The sequence below is a fragment of the Cibotium barometz genome, chromosome 32 (assembly GCF_041138505.1).
Source record: "Cibotium barometz isolate CiBa-2024 chromosome 32, ASM4113850v1, whole genome shotgun sequence".
Taxonomy (NCBI): Eukaryota; Viridiplantae; Streptophyta; class Polypodiopsida; order Cyatheales; family Cibotiaceae; genus Cibotium; species Cibotium barometz.
Window position 1 is genome coordinate 27,496,871 of NC_141077.1, and position 24,854 is coordinate 27,521,724.

Here is a 24,854-nt window from a genome sequence, read left to right on the forward strand (position 1 = left end):
TTGATAAGGTCAGAGATGTGTCATGATGGATGTTCTTCCTCAAGTGTATGATACTCATATAGTTTTTCAAGGTATAGCGAGGACATTTTCAATGCTCAAATCATCAATGCCCTTTGTTCGGAGTGAAGAGAGGAATAACAATCAATGGTTGAGAGATTTGTGTGGGAGGCAAGTTAAGAAGAAGGGTGTTGTGTGCATCCATTAAGTAAGGTTAATGCATGGTATATAACTATTTACTACTGCATCATCCCAAAGATTGAAGGTAAAGTATTCACACATTGTGTTATCCACCTAGGGATTCATGACCAACATCCATTGCAAGCTGCTCCAACCTATGCAGTTAATGAGGATATAAAAAGAATAGCTGAGAAGGCCCATCAAGACCCATCATTAGGAGGGAGGCTGACGATCTCTACAACAGAGTGTCATGAAGGACATTATCATGCAATCATTGCTACCGACTTTAGATCCAAACAAAGTAGAAAATATATCAGAGGAGAAATTACATGAGTTGTTCAAATCTATTGAGCTATTACACAATAAGAAAAGGTATGATATGCATGACATATATCCAGGTGTATATATTTTATGTAATTTGTTATCTCTAAATTTATATTTGTTGCCGTTTATTGTAGATTTAGATCTCGGATGGAAGAAGAACATGCCGCATAAAGGCTTGGAAGTGATGATTACTCAAGCATTCTAGAGCTTAAAAGAAGATCAATATATGGTATATTCATAGTGTGTTGGCAATTGGATGATGACAACATAGCTCAATGTTATATTTTTAAAATGTCAACAATGGGTCCAAGTTCTAGAGCCGACAATGAAAAAATGCACAATCACAAGGAGCAACATCAACAAAATTCAAAAGGCTTCAAAGTTGGTGGTCGACTCATGCAATTGAGATTAGGATTCCAAGGCTACAAATGTGGCTTGCTTGGTGGAATGTAAGAATGTCACACTAGGGATAATTTATGGTGAAGGTATGTTGTAGTTGAATTGTATGCCTTTATTTTCTTGATATTACAAAATAGATTTTAATAGTTAAGGTGTGGTGTATTTGAATTGTGTACTTTTTTTTCTTTAACTTACAATAAATACATTTTAAAGTGGGATTAATATCATTTTTTCTTATAGGGAGTGGATGATCCCCATAACCAACCTTGCAGAGTCTATTCATGGTAGATGGCTAGTTGCCATGAATAGAGTCTATTTATGGTGGCAAAAGAAGAAAATCACGCTATATGCTACATGTATGACCGATATGGCTACTGCTTTGCTACAATCATCTCAATATAATTCACTCTTTATAGGGCAATATTTGGGCTGAGGCCCATGGCTTAAAGATCTTAGAAGTAGAGTCCTCAAAGAGCATGAAGAGCCTACTAAACCTAGAAATGTTGTAACTTGTTGCAAGAGAAATTGGGGAGCAATGAAGAGAAAAAGCCTTCATGGCGATGTGAAAACAATCCACAAAAAGAGAGATGCATCTTCTAGCATCTTGGTTGGGGACAATGATAGCCATCATCTAGAGTATTTGTATGTGACACGTAGGACATAAAGAAGAGCTCATAGTCCATGAGATGGTGGACATTAGTGATGTTCATTGGGAGATTCGAAGAACAAGGGCAAATAGCAAGGTCAAGTGGGCTCTTGCAAGAAGCAAAAAACAAATGTAATAAGCTAATTTCTAGTACATGGTTGGATAAATAGTGGGCATAGAAGCTCTAAGCTTCAAGGTAAGGAGGAACATACCTGTGGGGCCTAAAGAATGTGACTTTTTGTTCTGTGTGGATGATGTCCATCACTCTCGAAGTCTTATGAGGATAATAATTGGAATTCCATGACTAGCTTCTAGTGAATGGGATATTGTAAGAGATACATATGCTTTAGAAGTGCAAGGTCTAACTAAAACAGGATATGTCTTTAAGGGAATCGGTTCTTGTAATGTACAAGGGGAAACATCAAGACAAGTGGAAGAGAACTACAATGATTTCTGGGGCTATATAATGCAGCTATGTAGCAAACACCAATCATGAATTGCAGTAGCAAGGTAAATGGAAGTTATGGTAAAGAAGATCCAAAAATTCAAAAATGGAAAAGGTGTGATCTATACAATCATAATAGTAAGCCCTATGGCAAAGGATAAGTGCCACAATATAGTGATAAGTCGCTTCCCATCATACACATGTGAGGATTTGTGTATTAGAGTATCCAAAAAGAGAAGTATATGCCTTGCAAATATACTGCTACACATTGATCGATGAGCTAAAAGGTATTCTAAATGAGAACCCCTGCCTCCATAGAATAAGTATTTTAGTGCATAAATTGATGAAGCTATTGTAGAATGTTTGCTCAATTGAGTAAATGGAGTATCACTGTTCTATAATAGGTAGTTTTTCGGATCTTGGAGAAGCACCCCTATACTTATGCAATTTTTGTATTGGCTACTACTTATGGTTATGTAATCAGGCTATCTAGGTATTGGTGCACTTCTCAATGAGACGTTGCATTTTTTGCAAAGTTTTGTACAACTTTATCGATCTATATAGGACATGCCAGACTGTGCTATTTATGTGAAATATGTCTTTTTGATATCTAGATGAATTGATCATTATCTTCAACATGCTCCATTCTTTAAGTACTATCTACAATGCTCACATATATTGTGCACAATTATTATATTTTTGCTTGATAGTTATTAGGAGGCAAATAATGTCTCTCCCTCTGTCACTCTCTCTCCTACAAAATCTCAAAGACATGCACTCTCCACTATAACACTCTCCCTCTGTCACTCTCTCTCCTACAAAATCTCAAAGACATGCACTCTCCACTATAACACTCTCCAGTTATTATATTTTTGATTGATAGTTATTAGAAGGCAAATAATGTGTCTCTTCCTCTCTCACTCTCTCTCCTACAAAATCTCAAAGATGTGCACTCTCCACCTGTAACACTCTCCACATGAGCATCTCTCTCTCTCCTCCCCCTTCTCCGTCTCTCCTTCTCATGCACACATACACATACGCACATTGTGAGGTCATTTCTTAGTGTCGCATTTGAGTTTGCATATTCATTGTGGGCATTAGGCTTGTTGGTGGATCCTTGGCTACCATACAAGACTGGACACATACATTTTGTCTCGCTCTCCCTCTTCCTTTCTCTCTCTCTCTCTCTCTCTCTCTCTCTCTCTCTCTCTCTCACACACACACACACACACACACACACACACACTGCCACCCTTGAATATGTTGAATTTAACTAAGAGGGTTAAAATGTATAGAGCTCAAAGCATGATCTAAACACCAACGCAAGTTATATTTTGTAGTTTTATAGCAAAACCATGTTGTATGGTTATGCCCAAACCTTGACGATTTGGGAACAATAGCCTCCTAAACAATGCCCAAAGCTCAAAAGCTTCAAGCTCACCAAACTAACAACCCCCTTTAACTTATGTAGCTAGTTTTCTTATTTTCTACGGTTTAGTACTCATCATGTATACATTGTACTACCTTTTTGGCCTCATAGATCCTTTCGGTCATTTGAAGATGTTAATATCTCTCTCTCTCTCTGTCTCTCTGTCTCTCTCTCTCTCTCTCTCTCTCTCGGTTCTCTTGATTAAAGCACTCATTTGTAGGTTTCATTGCTGATTGATATGTCTTGCAAAGTCAACTGTGCAAGCTTCACCCACGCTTGTGTGTGTGTGTGTGTGTGTGTGTGTGTGCACACTCTTATATATGCAGAGGATCTCCTTGAGTATCTCTACCTTTATTTATCGCTTCTTGGGAGGGTGAGAAAAGAAGGTGGTAGGGGGAGGGTTGGCAATGTGTGAAGTTACTTGGAAGGAAGGAAAGGGGGCGTGGGAGGAGGGGTTGGTGCTCTGAGAGGGCGGAGGGGTGGGTTGGGGAAGAGGGGAGCGAGCAAGGCAAAGAGGAAGAGAAACTTGTAGAGGCTTGTATCAACGCTAAGGTCCACCTAAGGGCTATTAAAATAGGTGCAAAGTAACTCGTTTTATTGATATAAGTACAATTAATGTAGGCATGTGCACTTTATATTTTACCACACACACGCATGGTTTTTTGGTCCACCCTTTTAAAATGCTAGGCAATACTTCTTTTTTTTATATACTTAAGGTCCTATGAAAAATAACACGTGAAAATTTATTTTCTCTCTCTCTCTCTCTCTCTTACAATAATTCTCATGTTTTAATATAATTAAAACCAAACAAGGTGCAAATTGTTTTCATTTGCAAATGGAGTTTTTATTATTTAATCACATAATTATTATAATTGACAAACTACAAGATTTGGCCTTCACATGGAAGACATGTTAGCACTTTGTTTTCATCTCATTTAAAGCCCTTCTCCCTTTTTAAAGCATGCATGTGAAGGACTTACGTGTCCCTCCAGGGAACATCTGTAAGTAGATACACAAAGTGACTTGAAATCATTTTCAATATTAGTTGTCAAGTCACTTTAAAAAAACAATAGTATGCAATCAAGGCCAGTATATGCATGACATTTAGTTTTTGTGTAAACAATCAAGAAAAGGGAAAAAATGTCAAAAATTGAATGGTAGAGATTGATTCATGTTGACTATGGTGGTTAGCAAAACTTGGGAGTCTCTCAAGCGAGCTTATAACTAACAAATGTACTAAAAAAACATATATAAATCTAAATATATGGCACCAAAATGTTTTTTCTCATTTCCATTAAATATGTTCTGAATATATATATATACCTACAAATACCAAATTTCCATTAAATATGTTCTGAATATATATATATACCTACAAATACCAAATTAAACCAATAGATAGAGCACTGGCACTCACGGAGGAGAAAGAAGCCTCTTCTCTCTTCTGTGCACGCTACACAGACCGTGCCCTCGATCACCTCTTCGCGCGCGAGACACAGAGAGAGAGAGAGAGAGAGAGAGAGAAGAATTCATGGTCATCCACAGGCGATCACGGTGCCAATTGAAGCTTCACGACATTCATGCCGACAATGGCTTCCTTGTCCGAACAATCGTCGCCTCGGAAACCCAAACTCGAGAGGCGCAACGCCAGGAAGATCTTCGATTACGAGCCCTCCGACTCTCCCCGCTCGCCTGCCCACTTCAGAGCTCTCGATATAGACTCTTCCAAGAGCTTCCGAGTTTTCGGTCTTGACAGTGAGAGCGAGATCGATAGGATTTGTGTACACTTGGGGATCTCCGGTGGCGCCGATGCCTTCGGCATATCGCCGGCAGCCTGGGAAGCCGGGAAGGCAAGGTCTGGCTCCCTCGACCGCTTCACTCTAGACCACAATGCTCGCTCCAAGTCACCGGATGAGGGCAGTTTTTTCGACGGCAGAGGAGGCAGCGGGGAGTTCAGCAGCCCCCGCAGCCTCAATTTAATTTCCAATTCGATTTCTTCTTCCTCTAGCGACTCTTTCTCTTTGGACACCAGCAATCCTGCAGGGGAGAAAATATTTTTCGGACCCGTTGACATGTCAAAAGACCAGGTGCCGCTCCGCCATGGTGGCAACGTAGGCCCTTTTGTGGTGCGACAAGAAGACGATGATGGGGCAGGTCATGACAGAGAAAGGTATGCATTTTACTTGGATAATGCATGCATTTTTCACAAGTAAGAGGGATGGGAAGGGTTGCATTTTTCACCAGCAGAAGGGAAGTATGCATGCGTGCAGAAGGTAGTGACTTCTCGAAACAGGATAATCATTTTGAAAATACATCCGACTCATCGCAATTCGCCCCCGAACAGTGACTCCACAAGCTGTGAACACAGCGTGGAAGGAATCCTGTCCGTTGCCGGGTGATTGGATAGCTGGGTTTAGAGGTGCATATTGGTGCCAATTCTATACCATAGCAGAAAGGATGCTAAGGAAATACACACGCTTTTTTTATATTTTGATAAAACCGTGATTCCAAAAGTGGTGGACATTCTTGCAGGGTTTCAAGAGATACAGAGCAGATACCCTGCACAACAATAGAAGTGAAACGACAAACTTTACTCCCTCCACCTCCAATTTGTAGGAAATTACCTCTTCGTCTGCTCTCAACTCATGAACTGCTGGCTAGTTTTGGGCCAGATGAACATAGAAATGATGGCAACAACCAGGCCATGCCAAGTGATAGCGACGACACATCTCAAAGCGATTCAGAAGACGATCAAGCTTCTGTCTTAGAAGAGAACTCTAGAGAAGAACTTGTCTTTGTATCTCAGGCAGTGCAACAGCATGGAGTTTCTGCCGAAGAGTATACCCTTTCTCCAACAAGGGAACTTGGAGGGAACACGACTCCTGTAACTCCAGAACATAGTGCTAACATTATAAGCATTCAGTCTTGGAGAAAATTGGAGATGCTAGGTAGTGGCTCGTTCGGAACAGTATACGAGGGAATGTCTGAGTAAGTGTTTTTCAAAGTGTGCGCAGTTGAAGATTGAATCCAATGTGTATGTCCTACTAATTTTATGTTGGTCTCTACTTTGGTATTGATATAGAATTACCTGCACCAAGCTGTCCCCCCCTCCCCCCTTCTTCCCTTTTTTTGGTTGTGGGGGCTTATGTGCAAAGTGTAGCAGTGGTACTTGGATCTATTTTTGTGGATTCCCAAATTGTTAAACGTGGCCACTTGAGAAATGCTTCATTGACAAGCAGATCCTTTGAGGGAGTAAGGAGGTGTGGGGCATGCCATTTAGCAAACCATTTTTTATCTTCTGAATTTTTCAACATAATCCCCAAATAGTAATGCAACGGGTCCAAATCTGACATCTCAAAAGAAGCCTGTAATTCAGCGTTAAAGGCTGAAGTCTGATCGACATCTAGGCCTGTGAGTAGCATGTAATCAACATACAAGACGATGACAAGCAAATGCTCTTTCTTCTTTCTAACATAGAGGGTGCTCTTGTTGGAAGCAAGGCCTTATCTCTATGGTTGTTATGGTCAGTGTGTACTTGATCTAACGTTAGTGCGTGCGTGTGTGTGAATGGCTGCAAAGGTGTGTTGTGTGTGTACTTGGTCAACATAGTGCATAAGTGTATGTGTGTGAACCCACTCTTATGAGTGAGTGAGTATGTTTGTGTATGAACCTCCTCTTAGAGGGGTTGAGCTAGAAGCTGTGGCTTGGATAAAAATGCGGAGATGGGCGGAGAGGGAAGGAAGGAGGAGGGCTTAGGTGGGGGGAGCAAAGTTGGGACTAGGGAGACGGAGAAAAAGGGTTTGGAATACGGGTTCTGTCTTCGAGGGCCAAGATCTGTGCCTTTTGCTCTTCCAACTTGGTGTTCTGGTTTGCAATTGCTTGCATCATCGTCTGGAACATCTCGTGCACACTCATGTCTGCCATCCTCGAAGGATTGCGTGGTGCTTCTTGTTCCGGAGTTCTTTGTTCTCTCTCTTCGTCAAAGCTCGCCATAGTGGGAATATGCACTTCCTTTCTGGAACGCAATAAACCATCCACTATGCGTGTGGGAGACTTTCCAGAGGCTATAAAACCAACCGTCCTTCTAGGTATAGGAGTCACACCAAAAGGGAGTGGTCCTCTGGAGTCTAGAAACCAACCACACAATCTATTTTTTTTTTTGGGGGTTTTTTGGCTGAATCTACACACTTGAAGAACACTCTGATTCCAATGTAACATGCGGAGGCTTGATGGGTAGAATCGGTAACTTCAATGGACAGAATTCAGCAATCTTTCCCGACAAGTGCAGAAATATATATATATATATATATATATATAGAGAGAGAGAGAGAGAGAGAGAGAGAGAGAGAGAGAGAGAGAGAGTATTGGGTCCTTAATACCCTCTGTAGGGTCCCCATCATGAATGATGTATTTGCTTATTAGAAGGATGCAAATTTTGGTTCTTGACCTTTCACCTACACCTCGGCTGAGAGCTCTCCCCTTGGCTGTCCTGGCCCTTGGAAGACTTCTGCCCTTTGTGAATGCTAAAATGCCTAATGAATAAACAACCTATGCTATTTATAGGCCCTTCTATGCTGGTTGGTGGGTCCATGAAGGCAGTCGGCCTGTTGATATTTTTCCCACGACCTGAAAATAAGCCCCTTTAAAGATGGGCTTTTTCACACCTAAAACTAACCGCTTATGCTGTGCTCTGGCCTGCGCATGCTGTCCAGCCCACCTGGGCTGGCTGCCCATGGGCTAGCCCACAACCTGGCCAAGCCATGAGGCTAGCCAATTGGGCTGCTCAGGCCTCACATGCTGGCCAAGCCTTAAGGCTGGCCACCTTGTTGTCAAGGTCCCCTTGGGCCTGGTCGACAGCATGCCCTAGCCTTCCTGGCTGGTGGGCAATGGCCATGGGCCTCCATGGCCCCTCGGTTGGACTGCAAGTGGTATCCCCTTGACAAGAAAGGGTTGCCCTTTTCTGGGATAGCTAAAGGGCTACCCCTTCTTCTACATGCAATCTATATGCAGCTACACAGACACCTGGTATTTGGCTACAAGCCGAACACCTGGAACGCCTGACATCATTCTAGAGGGAGACTCATAGTACGGGCTGGCATTGCTTCATGTGCAGGACAATGCACACCTGACCAAGACCATGTATGGGACTTGTACACCTGACCTTGGACGCTTAGAGTGGAACCCTGGTTGACTCGTCCTGGACTGGGGCTCACATGGGACCAATTTCCACTCCAGGTCTTGCACTTGCTGCACAGATATGCCCACGTGGCATTCAAGTGCGGGATGCACGTGACATCTCCTTCTGCTTAACTTGACGGAAGCTGCATAGCCTCCAGATAGTAGCCGAATAGTCGTTTAAGAATTCTTTGTCAAGTCACACCGCTTCGTGAGTCCCTCGGTCTTGAAACTTCGTGAGGAACTGTCTTTGTCTTCGGCTGGAGCCGTGCTTGAAGCGGTGCAGAAGGATTTGCTTGGAAACCATCACTTCACCTTCGTCAACAATGTCTGGTTCCGCTTTGTCTTTAATCTTTGAAGGGATTGGACCTGCATATGGTTTTAGACAACAGACATGGAACACATTGTGCATAGTCCAGCTCAAAGGTAACTTCAACTTCGTCGACACCTCATTGATCTTTCTTTGTATAGTAAAAGGTCCGAAGCTTCTGAAAGATAACTTTGGGCATCGCTTGCCCACCTGTTTCAGCCGTTGCTTCATAATCCAAAGATAGACCCAATCTCCTTTCGAGAACTTCACATCCCTTCGATCTTTATTGGCCTGTCAAGTGTAGGCCTCCTACGCTTTAGCCAGCTTGTCTTTGTTTGATTCCAAGATCTCCTGGTAAGATTTCATCAATTTTTTCGCTTTAGGGATTGAAGATGAGGTTTTGGTTAGCTGAAGAAAAAGAATCATTCAAAATTGCTTGAACAAAAGGCAAATATGATTCCCACTTATCTTGCTGATCATGGACATAACACTTCAGCATGTCGAAGGCCAATTGGTTGTAAATTTTTGTTAAGTGCCATTCTGCTACGTTTTGTTGTGTTGTATTGTGTGTTGTTTGCAACGTGCATAGGCTGTGTTTTTTTTGAATCTAGGTGCCCTTATACTCTCCTAGATTTGGCCTTTGAGTGCCCACCACTAGAACTTTTTGGTGCGCCTTCTTCCACTCGTTTGGCTGCGTTTGAAGCACCAATGGACTGCCTTGCTTGCTTGCTCTGTCCGCCTTTTACTTGGTGCGTTTGGCCCTCCTTCTTGCCCTTTGGTTGAGCGGCCCTTGCACACTCAAGAGCTATTTGGTACAGGACTTGCAGAACGCAGCCTTGATGAAAAAAAACGCAAACCTGAGTGAAAACGCAGATGATGATGGGGCTCTTCGGGATGGATCTCCACACCTTAATGAGAGAAAAAAATTGTAGCCTTTCTGTCGTCAAAACCCGATGCTCTGATACTATTGTAACATGGGTACCTGCGGAAGCTATTCATTGATTGTGATTAGCACCTAATCAAAGACTTAAACCCATGTTCAAATTGATTCGTCTTCATGCTCAATACATAGGAGAGAGGGATGACCTAATCTACCATGTATTACTAACATGGAAATTATACAATGCTGAATAGAGATACTCAATGGTAGCAGTGCTCTCGAGTTCTCAGTGACCCAATGATGATGTAACATGCAGTGGAAGTCTTCGTATTGGAGGATCCTGGCACACAAATGCTCACACCGTCTTCTCTATCCTGAGTTTCGCGAGTTTAGCAATCCACTTTAATACTTCAAACTTTAGAGAGATATGAGGGAGAGAGAGGAGATCTGTACACCGTATGGGGTCCCGAATTACTCACTGAAGGGTCCCCCTATCCGTTACCGAGATAGTATTTGCTTTATTATCTTTAAAGAGACTTACGGTGTGACTGACGATAAGCCAAACACAAGACCTCTGAAGGATTGAGTGGTTTAAGACTCTTAAGGTCCAGATAGATTGGTCTAGTCATTCTTTTTCTTTTGAACATAAGAATACCCAGTTTTGCATTCAAGGTGATTGTATACATCCCTCTCAGGGGCCTCTTGTAAATACAGTTGATTTTGGAAATATAATGGATTCTTCTTTGTATAGTGCTTTCCAGTGTGTCTTGATTCCACTTTCTTCATTTCTCGTATCTGCTATGGATGTTAACAAATTAAGTGTGTTTGAAAGCAAAGAATTAAAGAAGTTACTTGACTCGTTTCAAGATGTATTTCCTAAGGAGCTGCCATCGGGTTTACCACCCGAAAGGGCAATGGATCATCATATCGATCTAGTCCCTGGTGCTCAACTTGCTAGCATTCCTTCTTACAGGATGAGCCAAGCTGAGGAAGATGAGTTGGCTAAACAACTCGCAAATTATTTGAGGATGGGCTAGATCCGTCTAAGTAAATCACCTTGGGGTGCGCCTATGTTACTTCGGAGAAAGAAGGATAACACTTGGCGAATGTGTGTAGATTACCAGAGGAGAATCCGAAGATGAGGAGCCAAGGAAGCTTGAGAAACCGGCTTGGTGAACAAATCTGCAGCATTCTCCGCGGAAGGACAATACTCCAAACGCAAATCTCTAGCAAGAACCCGTTCACGAACATAGTGATACTGAATCTCAATGTGTTTCGTACGAGCATGAAACATAGGGTTCTTGGCGATGGCGATGCAACTCTGATTGTCACACCAAAGAAGAGTAGATCCGGTAAGAGGACAGCCGAGCTCCTTCAATAATCTCCGCAACCATATCGCCTCACATGCAGCATAACAAACTGCACGGTACTCCGCCTCGGTAGAGGAAAGCGCCACAGTAGGCTGCTTTTTAGTGCTCCAAGAAATGGCTCCAGACCCAAGTGAAAAAACACAACCAGTGGTTGAACGCTGTGTATCTGGATCTCTAGTCCAGTCTGAGTCAGACCATCCAACAAGAGTGCGTCCTTGGCCATAAAAGATGCCAAAATCCAGAGTGCCACGCAAGTCCTGAAGAACTCTGAGAGCACACCGCCAATGTTGCTGACGAGGTTTGGATGAGAAGGAACTCAATAAACTGACTGCGAAGCATATGTCCAATCAGGAGTAGGTCAACCATACCAAACAACCGACGAGAACCCGATACTGTCCCTGATCAGTCCCTGGAGAAGCATCAAGTGAAGAAAGCTTCTCACCAATATCCATAGCAGAAGATACTGGGTTGCACCCAGTCATGTGAAATCTATCGAGAATCTCCCGAGTGTACTTCTGCTGAGAGAAGAAAATGCCCGTCGAGGTCTGCCAAATCTCAAAGCCAAGAAAGTAATGCAAGAGGCCAAGATCCGTCATCTCAAACTTTGTCTCCAAAGCATCCATAAGAGAATGGATCCGCACAAAATAAGAACCTGTAAAGATGAGGTCATCAACATAGACCACAATGATAACAATCAATCCCCTCTCAAGGAGGATATAAAGGTTCGAATCTGCATGAGAACGGCACAGGCCGAGCTTCTGAAAGAACTCATCAATCCGCTGGTACCAAGCCCGCGGAGCCTGCTTTAGACCGTATAAAGCCTTCTTCAGCCGGTACACATGATCCTGTTTGCTCGGAACAACAAATCCTGGTGGTTGATCAATATAAACCTCCTGTGTAAGCTCTCCATTCAGGAAAGCCGACTTGACGTCCATCTGGAAAACGGGCCATCTATGATGTCCTTCAAGTGCAAGAACGGTGCGAATGGTAGTCATCCGGGCCGTCGGAGCGAAGGTCTCATCGAAGTCGACACCAGGGCGCTGAGCATAACCTTTGGCAACCAACCTCGCTTTGTGCTTGTCCAAGCTGCCATCAGCTCGGAACTTTGATTTGAAAATCCAACGCACACCAATCACCTTACGTTGCAGAGGCCGAGGCACCAAAATCCAAGTGCCATTCCGTTCGATAGCATCCAGCTCTGCGTACATAGCACGACGCCAAGTGAAAGAGCCTTGTCTACAGAAGTGGGATCAGAAGGACCATTAATGATTGTAGACATAAGAGCATAATTAACAAACATGTTGCCCTCATGAATTTGTTTCCCTGTAACTCTGGAAGAACGCCGAAGAGAACCAAGCGGAGGAGCAGAAGGAAGCTCACGTAACCCAGAATCACGAACTGTCTGATAATACCAACTAGGTACAGATTTGCTCGAACTCGCCGGAGGAGGAGCAGGGTCATCATCATCTGACTGAGTATCCTCAGCTGAAGGTGTAACAGAAGCAGCGGGAGGAGGAGGAGGAGGCGGAGATGGAGGTGAAGGAAGAAGAAGCTCACCACCCCCCTCTGAAGATGTAGGAGTCTCGTCAAACACCACATAACGGCTCACAACAACTTTACCGGCCTGAGGATCATAAAGACGATATGCCTTGCACATAGTGCTGTATCCGAGAAAAGTCATGCGCTGAGACTTTGAGTCCAACTTGGAGCGGTGCTCCTTAGGCACATGAACATACGCCGTACACCCAAATATCCGGAAATGAACAACGGAGGGCTTCTCACCATGGAAAGCCTCATATGGAGTTTTGTCGGGAAGTGCAGCAGTAGGAGACCTATTCTGAATGTAGACGGCAGTGGAAGCCGCCTCAGCCCAGAAACGTCGAGGTAATGAAGAATGCTCAAGCGTAGCACGGGCCATCTCCAGAATGGTTCTATTCTTCCTCTCGGCAACTCCATTCTGTGATGGAGTATATGATGTAGTAAGCTGTCTCCGAATGCCATGTGTCTTGCAATATTGCTGAAACTCCTGGTGTTGGGGTAAAGGCACTATGCCCACCCTTATAGTGTGTACAAGCCCATAAGTTATAGTACATAGTACACTTAGTACTTTTAATGTACTAAGTGCACTATGTGTACTAGTGCAATATACATGTGTGATAGGGGAGTCACACACTCATGCCTCATGAGTTGACTTATCCCCACAACTCTCTCTCTCTCTCTCTCCCTTGTTCTTCTCTGTGTATGTCTCCCATGAATGATCTCTAAACCCTAATTCGTGTTTCTCCCACACAACTGGTATCAGAGCCAATCTGCAGCTCTCTGCATGTGTAGTATACTCCCAACATGATGGTGGAGCTAGGCGCCTACAACTGTCTGTGTTGCACGTAGGAAAGTGTAGCTCTGTCGACCTGATTCAGCTGCAGCCTGCGTAAGTTGCAGAGAGAGACAGAGCTACGTGTAGCATTAGCCAAGGCAGCATAAGCGGGCGTCCATCGAATTCTAGGCCAGCTTGGCGCTAGGCGAAACAGTCTCATCCACAAGGCGAACGAAGAAGTAAGTCGTCGGCTGGCGCTAGACGAATTATTAGCGGAGGCGTCGAGCGTGAGCAGCGAGCCGAAACCCTAGGCGAATAGGAGGCGAAGGCGTGTTAAACGCTAAGCGTCACTGAAGCGAGAGCAGCGCCTGGCCATTAGCGAAGGGAGCCCGTCGACTTAAGGCATGTAACGCTGGGCGTACATACGCTAGGCGAAAGCAGCGTGTGAGCGTGGACTGGCGACGAGTTGCTACCAGGCGGAACAGGCGAATGCGTTGGTGAACCCGACGTGAAGATTACACACCTTGTGGCTTTTCGCCTGCAGCAGCCAGGCGGAACAGGCCTTCAGCACTGGAGGTCCACACGCAGAGGGCATCTTCAAAAGCTGCTGCTGGCGCTTCGTGGAAGGTGCAAGTTCTACATCTTGTGCACCTTGTGCCTGCGACTGCCCTCTTGAGGTCTTCCGTGCTGCTGTCCACAAAGCTCTGCAGCGTTTGGATCAGCCTGAGCGTGTAGCAACATCAGCAAGAAGCCTCCCTCCCTTTTCTGCAACAGCATCAAATTTTCTGCAGCAGCATCACCACCCCCCTTTCCTGCAAATTGAAGAAAAATCAGAAAATTACAAGGTATTCTGCTTCAATTTTTTTTTTGGGATTTGCAATTGAGCAAGTACAGTAATCAATTGAGCAGGTACAGGTGCCCAATTGCTCAATTTTTGAGCAAAATTGGCAAAATTGGGTGACATTGGTCACAATCAGGATCAATTTGCAGGAAATTGGTCACAATCAGGATCAGCCAGAAGAGCATTTATTGCTACTGTACCTGCTGGTACAGATTTGGCACAGCTTTGTGCATGTTTTGGCATGGCTGTACACTGTTTTGAGTGACCAAAAGGTTCAATTTCAGTTGCTGTACTTGCCGGTACAGGTTTGGTACATCATTGGTGAGCACTTGGTACTGCTGTACAGTACTTTGGAAGGGCAACAGAGCACATTTAAGGTGCTGTCCAAAATCTGCAGCAACCAGATTTTGGTGTTTTCATCACATAAAGTGGGAGAAAAGTTGCATTCTTGCTTCCGCAGTGGGAGATAAAGCTTGGGAGAAAAACTGTGAGCACTTTGTGTGCTTTTGGTGCAGTTTTTTTTTGCACATTTTGCAGGGAGTCAGGCATTGAGACAGGTTGCATTTTGCTATGGCAACCACAGGTGAGAGCTCTTCATTGCTTCACATCAAGAAGCTTGAAGGCTCGCATAATTATGATATTTGGCAAACCCAGTGCTACAATGTGTTGCTCCAGAAAAAGCAGCACAAGCCTATCAAAGAAAGGGGTGTGATGCCCGCTTCTCTTACTGCTGAAGAGTGGGAAGATATGGATGAGCTGGCAAGATCTACTATCATGTTGTCTGTGTCAGACTCATTACTTTTCAGCATTCGTGAAGAGAAGACAGCTTGGGGAATGTGGCAGAGATTCCAGGACTTGTATGCCCAACAAAGTGCCTCAAGCAAAGTGTATTGGTTGAAGAAACTCATAGGTCTTCAGATGAAGGAAGGGGCGTCTATGACAGCCCATCTAAATGAGTTTAATGGTATTGTCAGCCAGGTCATTAATCAAAAGTTGGCAATGGACGATGAGTTCAAAGCCACTTTTTTGTTATGCACTTTGCCAGAGAGTTGGGACACATTCAGGACAGCCACTAGCAATTCGAATGCTATGCTGTCATATGCAGATGTTGAGGGTGCTCTTCTTCAAGAAGAGATGAACAGGAAAAACAACTCTGTTGGAAAGTCCAATGCAATGAATGCACGTGGGAGATCCCAGCAAAGGGGGAAAAGCCAAGAAAGGGGAAGGAGCAAGTCTCGCTCCAAAAAGGATTTGGAATGCCATTATTGTGGCAAGAAGGGACACATTAAAAAGCAATGCTACAAATGGAAAAATGATCAAAAGGAAAAGGGAAAAGGCGAAGACAAAGAGAAAGATGAAGCCAAAGATGTAAAGCCAAAGGGCAAAAGTGGAGTCAAGATTGAAGAAATCAATGTGTCACATGCAGGTGGCAGTGAGGATGAGGTCCTATTTACTTCTTCACTTGATGCCCATTCACTTCTTACAGGTGGTCATGGTATGCACTCATGGATCATTGATTCAGGTGCCTCCTTTCATGTCACAGGTTGCAGAGACTTGTTTGTCAAGTATACTGCTGGCAATGAAGGAGTGGTTTATTTGGGTGATAACCATGCATGCAAGATTCTTGGCAGAGGTGATGTGAGGCTTGTGTTTTCAGATGGCTCACAGCTTATGCTCCATGATGTCAGGCATGTGCCTGAGATCAAGAAGAATCTACTTTCTACTGGACAGCTTGATGATGCTGATTATGTTACCACATTTGATAGTGGAAAGTGGAAAATTAGTAAGGGCTCACTGGTTGTTGCCAGAGGCTCTAAGGTGGACACTCTTTACTTTATGCATGCAGGTGTTTGTCACCATGCTAATGTAAATGCAACCGAGCTGCCGGAAATTTCTATGTGGCATAGCCGGTTGGGACACATGAGTGTCAAGGGAATGGAGCAATTGTCTCGTTTGGGTTACTTGCCTTCTCTAAAGTTTTCAAGTTTTCAGTTTTGTGAGCATTGTATATATGGTAGGCAACTACAGTGCCCGCACAAGAAAGCTCTTGGACAGAAAGATGCTCAGTTAGAGCTTGTGCATACAGATGTATGTGAGATGCCTCAGCTTTCTTTGGGAGGGGCAAAATACTTTGTGTCTTTTATAGATGATGCCACACGCAAGGTGTGGGTTTATCCTCTTCGTTTGAAGAGTGATACATTCTCAGTGTTTGAGAAGTTTGTTGCTCTTGTTGAGAATCAAACTGGCAAAACACTGAAAGCTTTGCGTTCCGACAATGGTGGAGAGTATATGTCCAAACAGTTTCAGGACTTTTGTGATGCTAAAGGCATCAAGAGGGAGCTCTCTACTCCTTATGATCCTCCACAAAACGGGACAGCAGAGAGGATGAACAGGACCATTCAGGAGAAGGTCCGTTCTATGTTGTCACATGCTGCATTACCTCATGGTTTTTGGGCTGAAGCTGTTATGACAGCCGTTCACCTTATAAACAGGTCACCTAACACGAGGCTTGGTGGGAAAGTGCCAGAGGAAGTATGGACAGGGAAGCCTCCGTCATACAAGCACTTGAGAGTGTTTGGTTGCGTTGCGTACGTGCACATACGCAGGGAAATGCGCACCAAACTTGATCCTAAGTCTCACAAATGCATATTCCTAGGATATTGTGACAGAGATGAAATGGGGTATAGACTTTGGGATCCCATGAATAGAAAGATCATACGCAGCAATGATGTCATTTTTGATGAAACATGCATGTATAAGGAGCCTGCAAGGCAACAAGAGCCTGGCAGAGTCATCTTTGATAAAGATGGACATCATGGACAACAACCAAGGGCTGTAAATCAGCCATTACAGCAGGAAAACCAGCCCTTAAATGGTGCTGAAAATGGTCCAAATGGACAGCCAGAGATGGCAGAAGATATCCCTATGGATATACCACAGTTGGAGGAGATACCGGGCATGATATTTCAGCCTTATGGCATGGAACAGGAGCCACCAATGGGTGATATGCAGGCTGGACAGCAACCTGCAAATGATGGTCATTGGGTACGGAGGTCCACAAGACCCTCCAGAGCCCCTGACAGGTTTGTTCCAGGGGTTGACTACTTGATGCTCACTGACTGTGGGGAGCCCTCATGTTATAAGGAGGCTTTACAGAGGGCAGACAAGGCTCTTTGGGAGCGTGCCATGAAGTCAGAGATGGATTCTCTGCATAAAAATGGAACTTGGAAGTTGGTGCATTTGCCTGCAGGCAAGAAGGTTTTGCCATGCAAGTGGGTATACAGGCTCAAAGTTGCACCAGATGCAAAGCCAAGATACAAAGCCAGGTTAGTGGCTAAGGGCTTCAAGCAGGAATATGGTGTGGACTTTGATGAGATCTTCTCTCCAGTGGTCAAAATGACCACACTTAGAGCTGTGTTAGCTTTGGTTGCGCATGATGATCTGGACTTGATTCAGATGGATGTGAAGACTGCTTTTCTTCACGGTGATCTCCATGAGGAGATATATGTGCAGCAGCCAGAGGGTTATGCAGTGAGTGGAAAGGAGAAGCTTGTATGCAAGCTGAAAAAGAGTCTTTATGGGCTCAAACAGGCACCAAGAGAATGGTATCATAAATTTGATACATTCATGAAATCACAGAAATTCAGGAGAAGTGACATAGATCACTGCTTGTACACCAAGAAAGCTTTGGATGGCAGTCTATTGATCCTCATCTTGTATGTTGATGATATGTTGATTGCCGGGAAATCTCGTAAGGAGATGGATGCCTTGAAGCAGAGGCTGCATCAAACCTTTGATATGAAGGATTTGGGTGATGCAAATCACATCTTGGGTATGCGGATACTTCGGGACAGAAATCAGCATGGGTTGTATTTGTCTCAGAAGGAATACATTGGCAAAGTCTTGCAGAGGTTCAATATGGACGGGGGGAAGAAGACTAGTACTCCTTTGCCTCCATATGTGAAACTCAGTGCTATGGACAGCCCACAGTCAGATAGAGACAGGGCTGATATGGCCAAGATTCCGTATGCTTCAGCTTGTGGCAGTCTCATGTATGCCATGGTTGCTACTAGGCCGGACATTGCATTTGCAGTGGGAGTGGTTTCTAGATACATGGCCAACCCTGGCAAGAAGCATTGGGAAGCAGTGAAAGGTGTCATGAGATACCTGAAGGGCACACAGGATATGTGCATATGTTTTGGCAAACAGGATACATTAATGCATGGTTACACGGATTCGGATTATGCCGGTTATCCAGATAACCGGAAGTCTACTACCGGTTATGTATTTACATTCACAGGAGGTGCTGTGTCATGGATATCCAGGATGCAGAAGTGCACAGCCTTATCTACTACAGAGGCCGAGTATATTGCAGCCACAGAGGCTTGCAAGGAGGCATTATGGCTATCTCGGTTAGTGGTTGATTTGGGCTATACAGGGGATATACCATTGTTGCATTGTGACAGTCAGAGTGCCATCCAGTTGGCAAAGAACCCTGTTTTTCATGCAAAGACGAAGCATGTGGATGTGAAGTATCACTTCATCAGAGAGGTGATAGAGAACAAGCAAATTCAGCTTGTTAAGATTCACACGGATGACAACCCGGCTGATCTGTTGACAAAGAGTTTGCCTCCGGAGCGGTTTGCTCATTGCAGACACTTGATGGGCATTGGATGAGGCCAGTTTCAGCCTTGATATGGCCTTGTATATTATCATGTACATGCTGATTTTTCTTTTCCTTTACTTAAGGGCACTTTGCCTTTAAGTGGGAGGTTGTTGGGGTAAAGGCACTATGCCCACCCTTATAGTGTGTACAAGCCCATAAGTTATAGTACATAGTACACTTAGTACTTTTAATGTACTAAGTGCACTATGTGTACTAGTGCAATATACATGTGTGATAGGGGAGTCACACACTCATGCCTCATGAGTTGACTTATCCCCACAACTCTCTCTCTCTCTCTCTCTCCCTTGTTCTTCTCTGTGTATGTCTCCCATGAATGATCTCTAAACCCTAATTCCTGTTTCTCCCACACAACTGGGATGTGAACTCATAACGAGAAAAGAGCACCTCCGCACCCTGAGTTGTAAGAGCACTCATTGACAAAAGGTTAAAAGCCAAATCTGGAATATACAGAACGTCAGAGAAGTACCTCTTGTCCTCGTCAGAACAGAAGATGGGGATAGTGCCATGACCATGCACTGGCACAGAAGAAGAATCACCCAGAGTGATCTCGCCTGATTTGGCAGTGAAGTCCTCGAACCAATCTCGATGGGGTGTCATATGAGCAGTAGCACCGCTATCAACAATCCAAGACCGTGAATGAGAAGTCACAAGAGCAAGTATACGCCGAGTACCTGCTAAGAGAAGAATGCCATCATTCTTCTTGGGTTGAGACACCGCCGTTGAGGAAGAGTTCTTTGCTGCTTCATCACGCTTCTTCTTGTGACATTGGGGTGACTTGTGACCCTTCTTGCCACAATAATGACATTCAATGTCCTTATTCTTTGAAGATTTGTTGTCTTTATCCTTGTCGGAATCCTTGGAGTTCTTGTCAGAACCCCCGTTTCCTTTCTTTTGTCGATTCTTCCCTTTATCTCGTGCTGCCAAAGCTCCATCAGGGCCACCAAAGGTGCCAGTCTGCTCCTCAAAGCGAGACTCAATCTGCATAACGGAGGGGAGAACTTCCTCCCAAGTAACTGGAACAGGACGAGGAGAAGAAACCAGAGATTGAAAGTATGCATCAAACCTCTCTGGAAGTTTGGAGAGCAGCCGAATAGCCATATCCTTAGTGGAGATGTCCTTGCCACAAACAGCAAGCTCATCCTGGAGATCTTTCATCTTCGAGATGAAAGCAGATAAAGATGGAAAGGCAGAAACTGATAAGTTCGTAAGTTGCTTTTGCAACGCCAAAATCCGACCCGGAGACTTAATCTCATAGAGATCTGCAAAAGCCTTCCAAACTTCATGTGCAGCATCTGCTGTCCGCACATGAGAGAGAACAACATCCTGACAGTTCAACATCAGAAAGGAGAAAACGCGTCGATCATTCGACTGCCAAATATCAATCTGTGCCTGAGTCGCACCACCGGAAGCAAGGGTGGGAGGGGTGGCATTGGCTGGTGTAACAAGCCAATCCCAGAGATCCATGCCACGCAAGGCCGATTTCACCTTCACCTTCCATAGGGTGTAGTTGGAACCATCCAACTTGGCAGACTCAGCAAACATATTAAGAGAAGTCGGTGCAGCCATCACAAAAGCTTGGGCTCAATCTCAAAAAATGCACAAACTCTGAAGAAGAAGTGTCCTCCACAGGTACCAAGAGTGCCACCAAAGCCTGCAATACCACAAGCCCCCTCTGCAAAGGGGAAAGGGCCATTGGAGAGGAAAACGCAGCACAGAAGGCTGCTGTCCTGTAGAAAACAGGCCGCCTATTGTCCAATCTCCAAGTGGGAAAAACGCTGATCAGAAAACGCGAGATGGCTGCAGTTGGAGAAGCCAAAACTAGAGGAGAAGTGACCAGACGTTGCTGTCCAGAAAACGCAGCAGCAAGGCTGTGGATCTGGGGGAAAAGACGCAGAGAAGAAGGTGCTGAAAACAGGGCTGAATCTGGGGCAGCAAAGAGGTTGCTAAACCGGGAGCGATGATACCATGAAAGAGTGCACAGAGCAGAAGCAAAGTGGCACTAGAATGTGCTGAACAGAGAGTTCAAGAGAGAGAGAGAGAGATGCAGAGAACTATGCTGAATATACTGAAGCAAAACAGTCCCAAGCAAGAGACACAGATAGTCTCATAAGTGAGGGAGCAAAATATGTACAAGACTGAATGAGAAAAGAGAGACCAGCACCCACTATTTATAGTAAGGGAATGCTGGCCAACTGGAGCTGCAAAACAGGCCGACTGGAGCTACTGGACATGGCCGATTGGTAAATGCCAGAAAGACTGGGAAAAATGCCAGAAGAATAGTAGAAAAAGGGGTGGCCAGCCCACGAGCAAGGGCCATGCAAAAGGGACCAAATGGGCACCATAAAAGAGCAGAATTTGGGGATGAATGTGCTAACAAGTTCGTGGTGGTGCTCTTGGACGATATTTTGGTTTACGTCGTACTCTCGAGGATCATGTTAGACACCTCACGATTGTCTTGATTATATCAAGACAGAATCGACTGTATGTTTGCAAGACATGCAAGAAATGTTACAAGTTGTGAAGGAATCTATTAGAAGCGCTCAAGATAGAGACATATTTAATTCTAATGGACATCGTTCACCGAGAGTGTTCTCTGAAGGAATGATAGTGTATTTGCGAGTTCCGAAAGATTCCAAGACTTTACGGATGGACCGATCTTCGAAATTATTCCCTAGATACTACGGACCATTTCGGGTTAAACACCGGATTGGTTCAGTTGCATATGAATTGGACTTGCATCTTCTCATGTGAAAGTTCATCCCGTATTTCATGTTAGTAGACTTAAGGAAGTACTGGGTGGAGTAGACCAATTAGTTACTTCTCAAGAAATCATGTGCCACACGAACCGGAAAAGATTCTTGGATTTCGTGAAAGATAGTTGCGTTATACGCTACTCCCAGAATACAAGATCAAGTGGAAGGATCGTGTTGAGGAGGACGCTACATGGGAGACATTGCCTACCCTTTAGAGGGATTACCCTGAGTTTTTACTGAGCTCAGGAGTGAGCTCTTAGAGGAAGGGTGGTATGTCATGTGCACAGAGTGTATCTACCGTGTGCAGCACGCACACAAGACTAGCTTTGAGGCTTGGGGTAGCTTGGAGCTAGGCAGGCAGATTGGCGAGCTGGGCTAGGGATGGACTGACGGGCGGGCGGCCATGTGTGGACGCCCAATGACTGGCCAAGAGCCTATAAAAGGGTGGCCAAGGTCAGTCAGTTAGTCAGAGTCTCGTGAGGCTATGCGGTTAGGAGCTTGGATCTAGTGCAGACGTGCACCTGCTTCATGCAGCCGAGGCCGGCAGCAGTCTCGAGGCCTGCGAGGGTAGCTCCGTGGCGGTATGGGACGTCATGGGGTAGAGACTGGTCGGTGCGTCTTGTTGGTTAGCTCAGCTCGTGGCTCAGCGGGGACAACCAGGTCTTGTGGGCTTTGCCCACGGCTATCATGGTTGGGTGGTGAGTCAGGCTTGCACCCCTTCATAGTTTATGGCTTTGTTTTGCAGGTTTCGGGTCTTGTTTCGGCATTGCTCTACTAGGAGACCTTGGGGATTTGACAATACGCATGCCCAAGCCAAACATGCTTCACATGTCCATATGGTTCACCAGGGCAACGACCCTTCCATGAAACCAAACATGCTTGCTAGGGTTTCCCCTTCCACAAGGCTTCACTCACCAGGGCAACTACCCTTCCATGAGTGCTGATAAATACTCACCAAGGTTACAACCCTTCCATGAGTTCAGGAAATCACTCACTAGGGTTACCACCCTTCCGTGGGTGAATCCAAGATAACATCCACAGTTGACGTAGACATAGTCCCCTGCCAACAAGATGTAGTCCACATGACCCTTGGCATAGACATAAGTCCCCTGCCAACGAGGCGTCATGTCCACTCTACCACATGCACTCCATGTTGGTGCTCAGAGCATACACTATGGAGGAGAGGTGGGCTCAACTTCACTCAACCACATACACTCCGTGTTGGTACTCCGACCACACACCTTTGAGGAGAGGTGGGCTTAAGTTCACTCTACCACGTGCACTCCGTGGTGATTTTCTGATCACAGACTTGGAAGGAGAGCTGGGCTCAAGTGTTGAACATAAGATGAGAATGAGTCACATGCATAAATATCCTGGTCGTCCATAAACATGTCTACGAAAGATAGTTTTACAGGCGTTTCGGCCGATAAAAGAAATCCATAGAAAAATCCTCGATCCATGAGATATCCATGAGTTCCATGAGTCCACTGCATCCCAAATAAAGGGAGCCAAAAACATGCTCCATCTAAGCAAAAGGAGCCAATGATAACTATATAGATGCGCCAAACCATCATATATGTATAAATCCTCAAACAAAGATATGCCAAAAACTCAATCCATAATCGTTGAACATATCCGTATGAAAAACCATATAAACCAGGCTTTTAACCATAATGTTTACCTGAAACAGTTCAAGGCAAACAAACAACACACAATTCTCCTTGTACGGGCAGGGTTAAGTGTCCAAAAACACTTGCAATAAACTGCGAAAAATCATCAACTTCGCAAAACTCAAAGTATACTTAGCTTTTCTTTGCCAGGTACGTCATGAAGCCAAAAGAATTATCTCCTCATAAGATATCTTGAGATATAGCTCCATATAACTTGTCTGTAACCTTGATTATAGAATCCACAATATCCATATGGAAAGAGTGCTGAACTTGGGCACATAGAACCAACTCCATATTCCGAGGACAAAATCTGTGAATCCTTAAATCCTTAGACCAAGCTGTCTATTGCAGCTCAATAGCAAAACTGTTGGTTAGTGTAGTCCCCACTTTTGATCTTTTCTCTTTCTCATTGTTGGAAGGAAGCCTCTTGCTTCTGAGAAAGCCTATGCTCTGATACCATTGAAACTAGTTAGGGGGGCCCGGAACAATAATAGACCAACACTTCAAATACGAGACAGAGCATGGAAACATAACGGAAGAACCATAAACAATACAATAACATTGCACTGAGTTGAACGCGCCCCCCGCTCCCCTAGGAACTTCCTTATTGAGAGAGAAGATTTTACAATAAACCAAGGTGCGGGTGCATAAAACACCGGATTTTCCACAAAGCATGAGCAAATCTCTTGCCCAGATACCTATCTAGTGCCTAGATACAAACACAGCACCAAAAGCCATCCGAAAACCGTCTCAAAACAGTCCATGAATGAGCTCACAAACAATCCATAAATCAACCTGGTACGGAGCCAAAAACAGCCCCGAACTCCGCGCCAAAACAACCCCAAAAAGGAGCCTCAAATCAGCCCCAGATGAGCTCTCAAAACCGTCCCAGATTCCTCCAAAACAGCCCCAAAATCTGCCCATGACAAGGCCAGAAGAGAGAGAGAGAGAATTGTCGTTGTACGGCCAGATCTTGTACGACCAGCAAGCAGCACCTGTACGGCCAGCACATCAAGATTGAAGAGAGATGAAAGCTATTGCTTGTTGTATGGCCAGTGCAAGAAAACAACACCAGCGGCCAGCACAAGAAGAGTCGACTAGCTTAATAATAGCCGTGCTTTTCCTTTTAGCCCAAAATATCAACTTTTAATCTTTTTCCAAGCTTGTAGTCCAAGTTTTCCCAGGCGCCTCCTTCTGTCCACATAAACATGCCCAAAATAATATGTCCATTCCGTCATTAATGATGTGTGAGCACACTGACTTACAAACTTTACAAGTCACTTTGATGAATAAAATCCCATGCTGCTTATGCTCTGTAGCCATCTTTCAGGCCAAACTTTGCCGGTAAATGCTCCAGCTTTCTTCTGTGGAAAATCCCCATGGACTCCTTGGCTCTGCTCAGTGTGTGAAACATTGGTCAAGACTGGTGAAGGG

The 24,854-nt window shown here is 44.6% G+C and overlaps 1 protein-coding gene across 1 annotated transcript in view; it reads left to right on the top strand.

Moving 5' to 3' along the window:
• Nucleotides 1-4,794: 4,794 nt before the first annotated feature.
• The window catches only part of LOC147620037 (mitogen-activated protein kinase kinase kinase 9-like), an 84,584-nt gene continuing 64,524 nt past the window's right edge, over nucleotides 4,795-24,854 (top strand). The window contains exons 1-2 of the mRNA XM_086772174.1: nucleotides 4,795-5,590; nucleotides 5,953-6,408. Of these exons, the coding sequence (XP_086628300.1) occupies nucleotides 5,001-5,590; nucleotides 5,953-6,408 (1,046 nt within the window). The 5' untranslated portion in view covers nucleotides 4,795-5,000. The remainder of the gene's footprint in view (nucleotides 5,591-5,952; nucleotides 6,409-24,854) is intronic.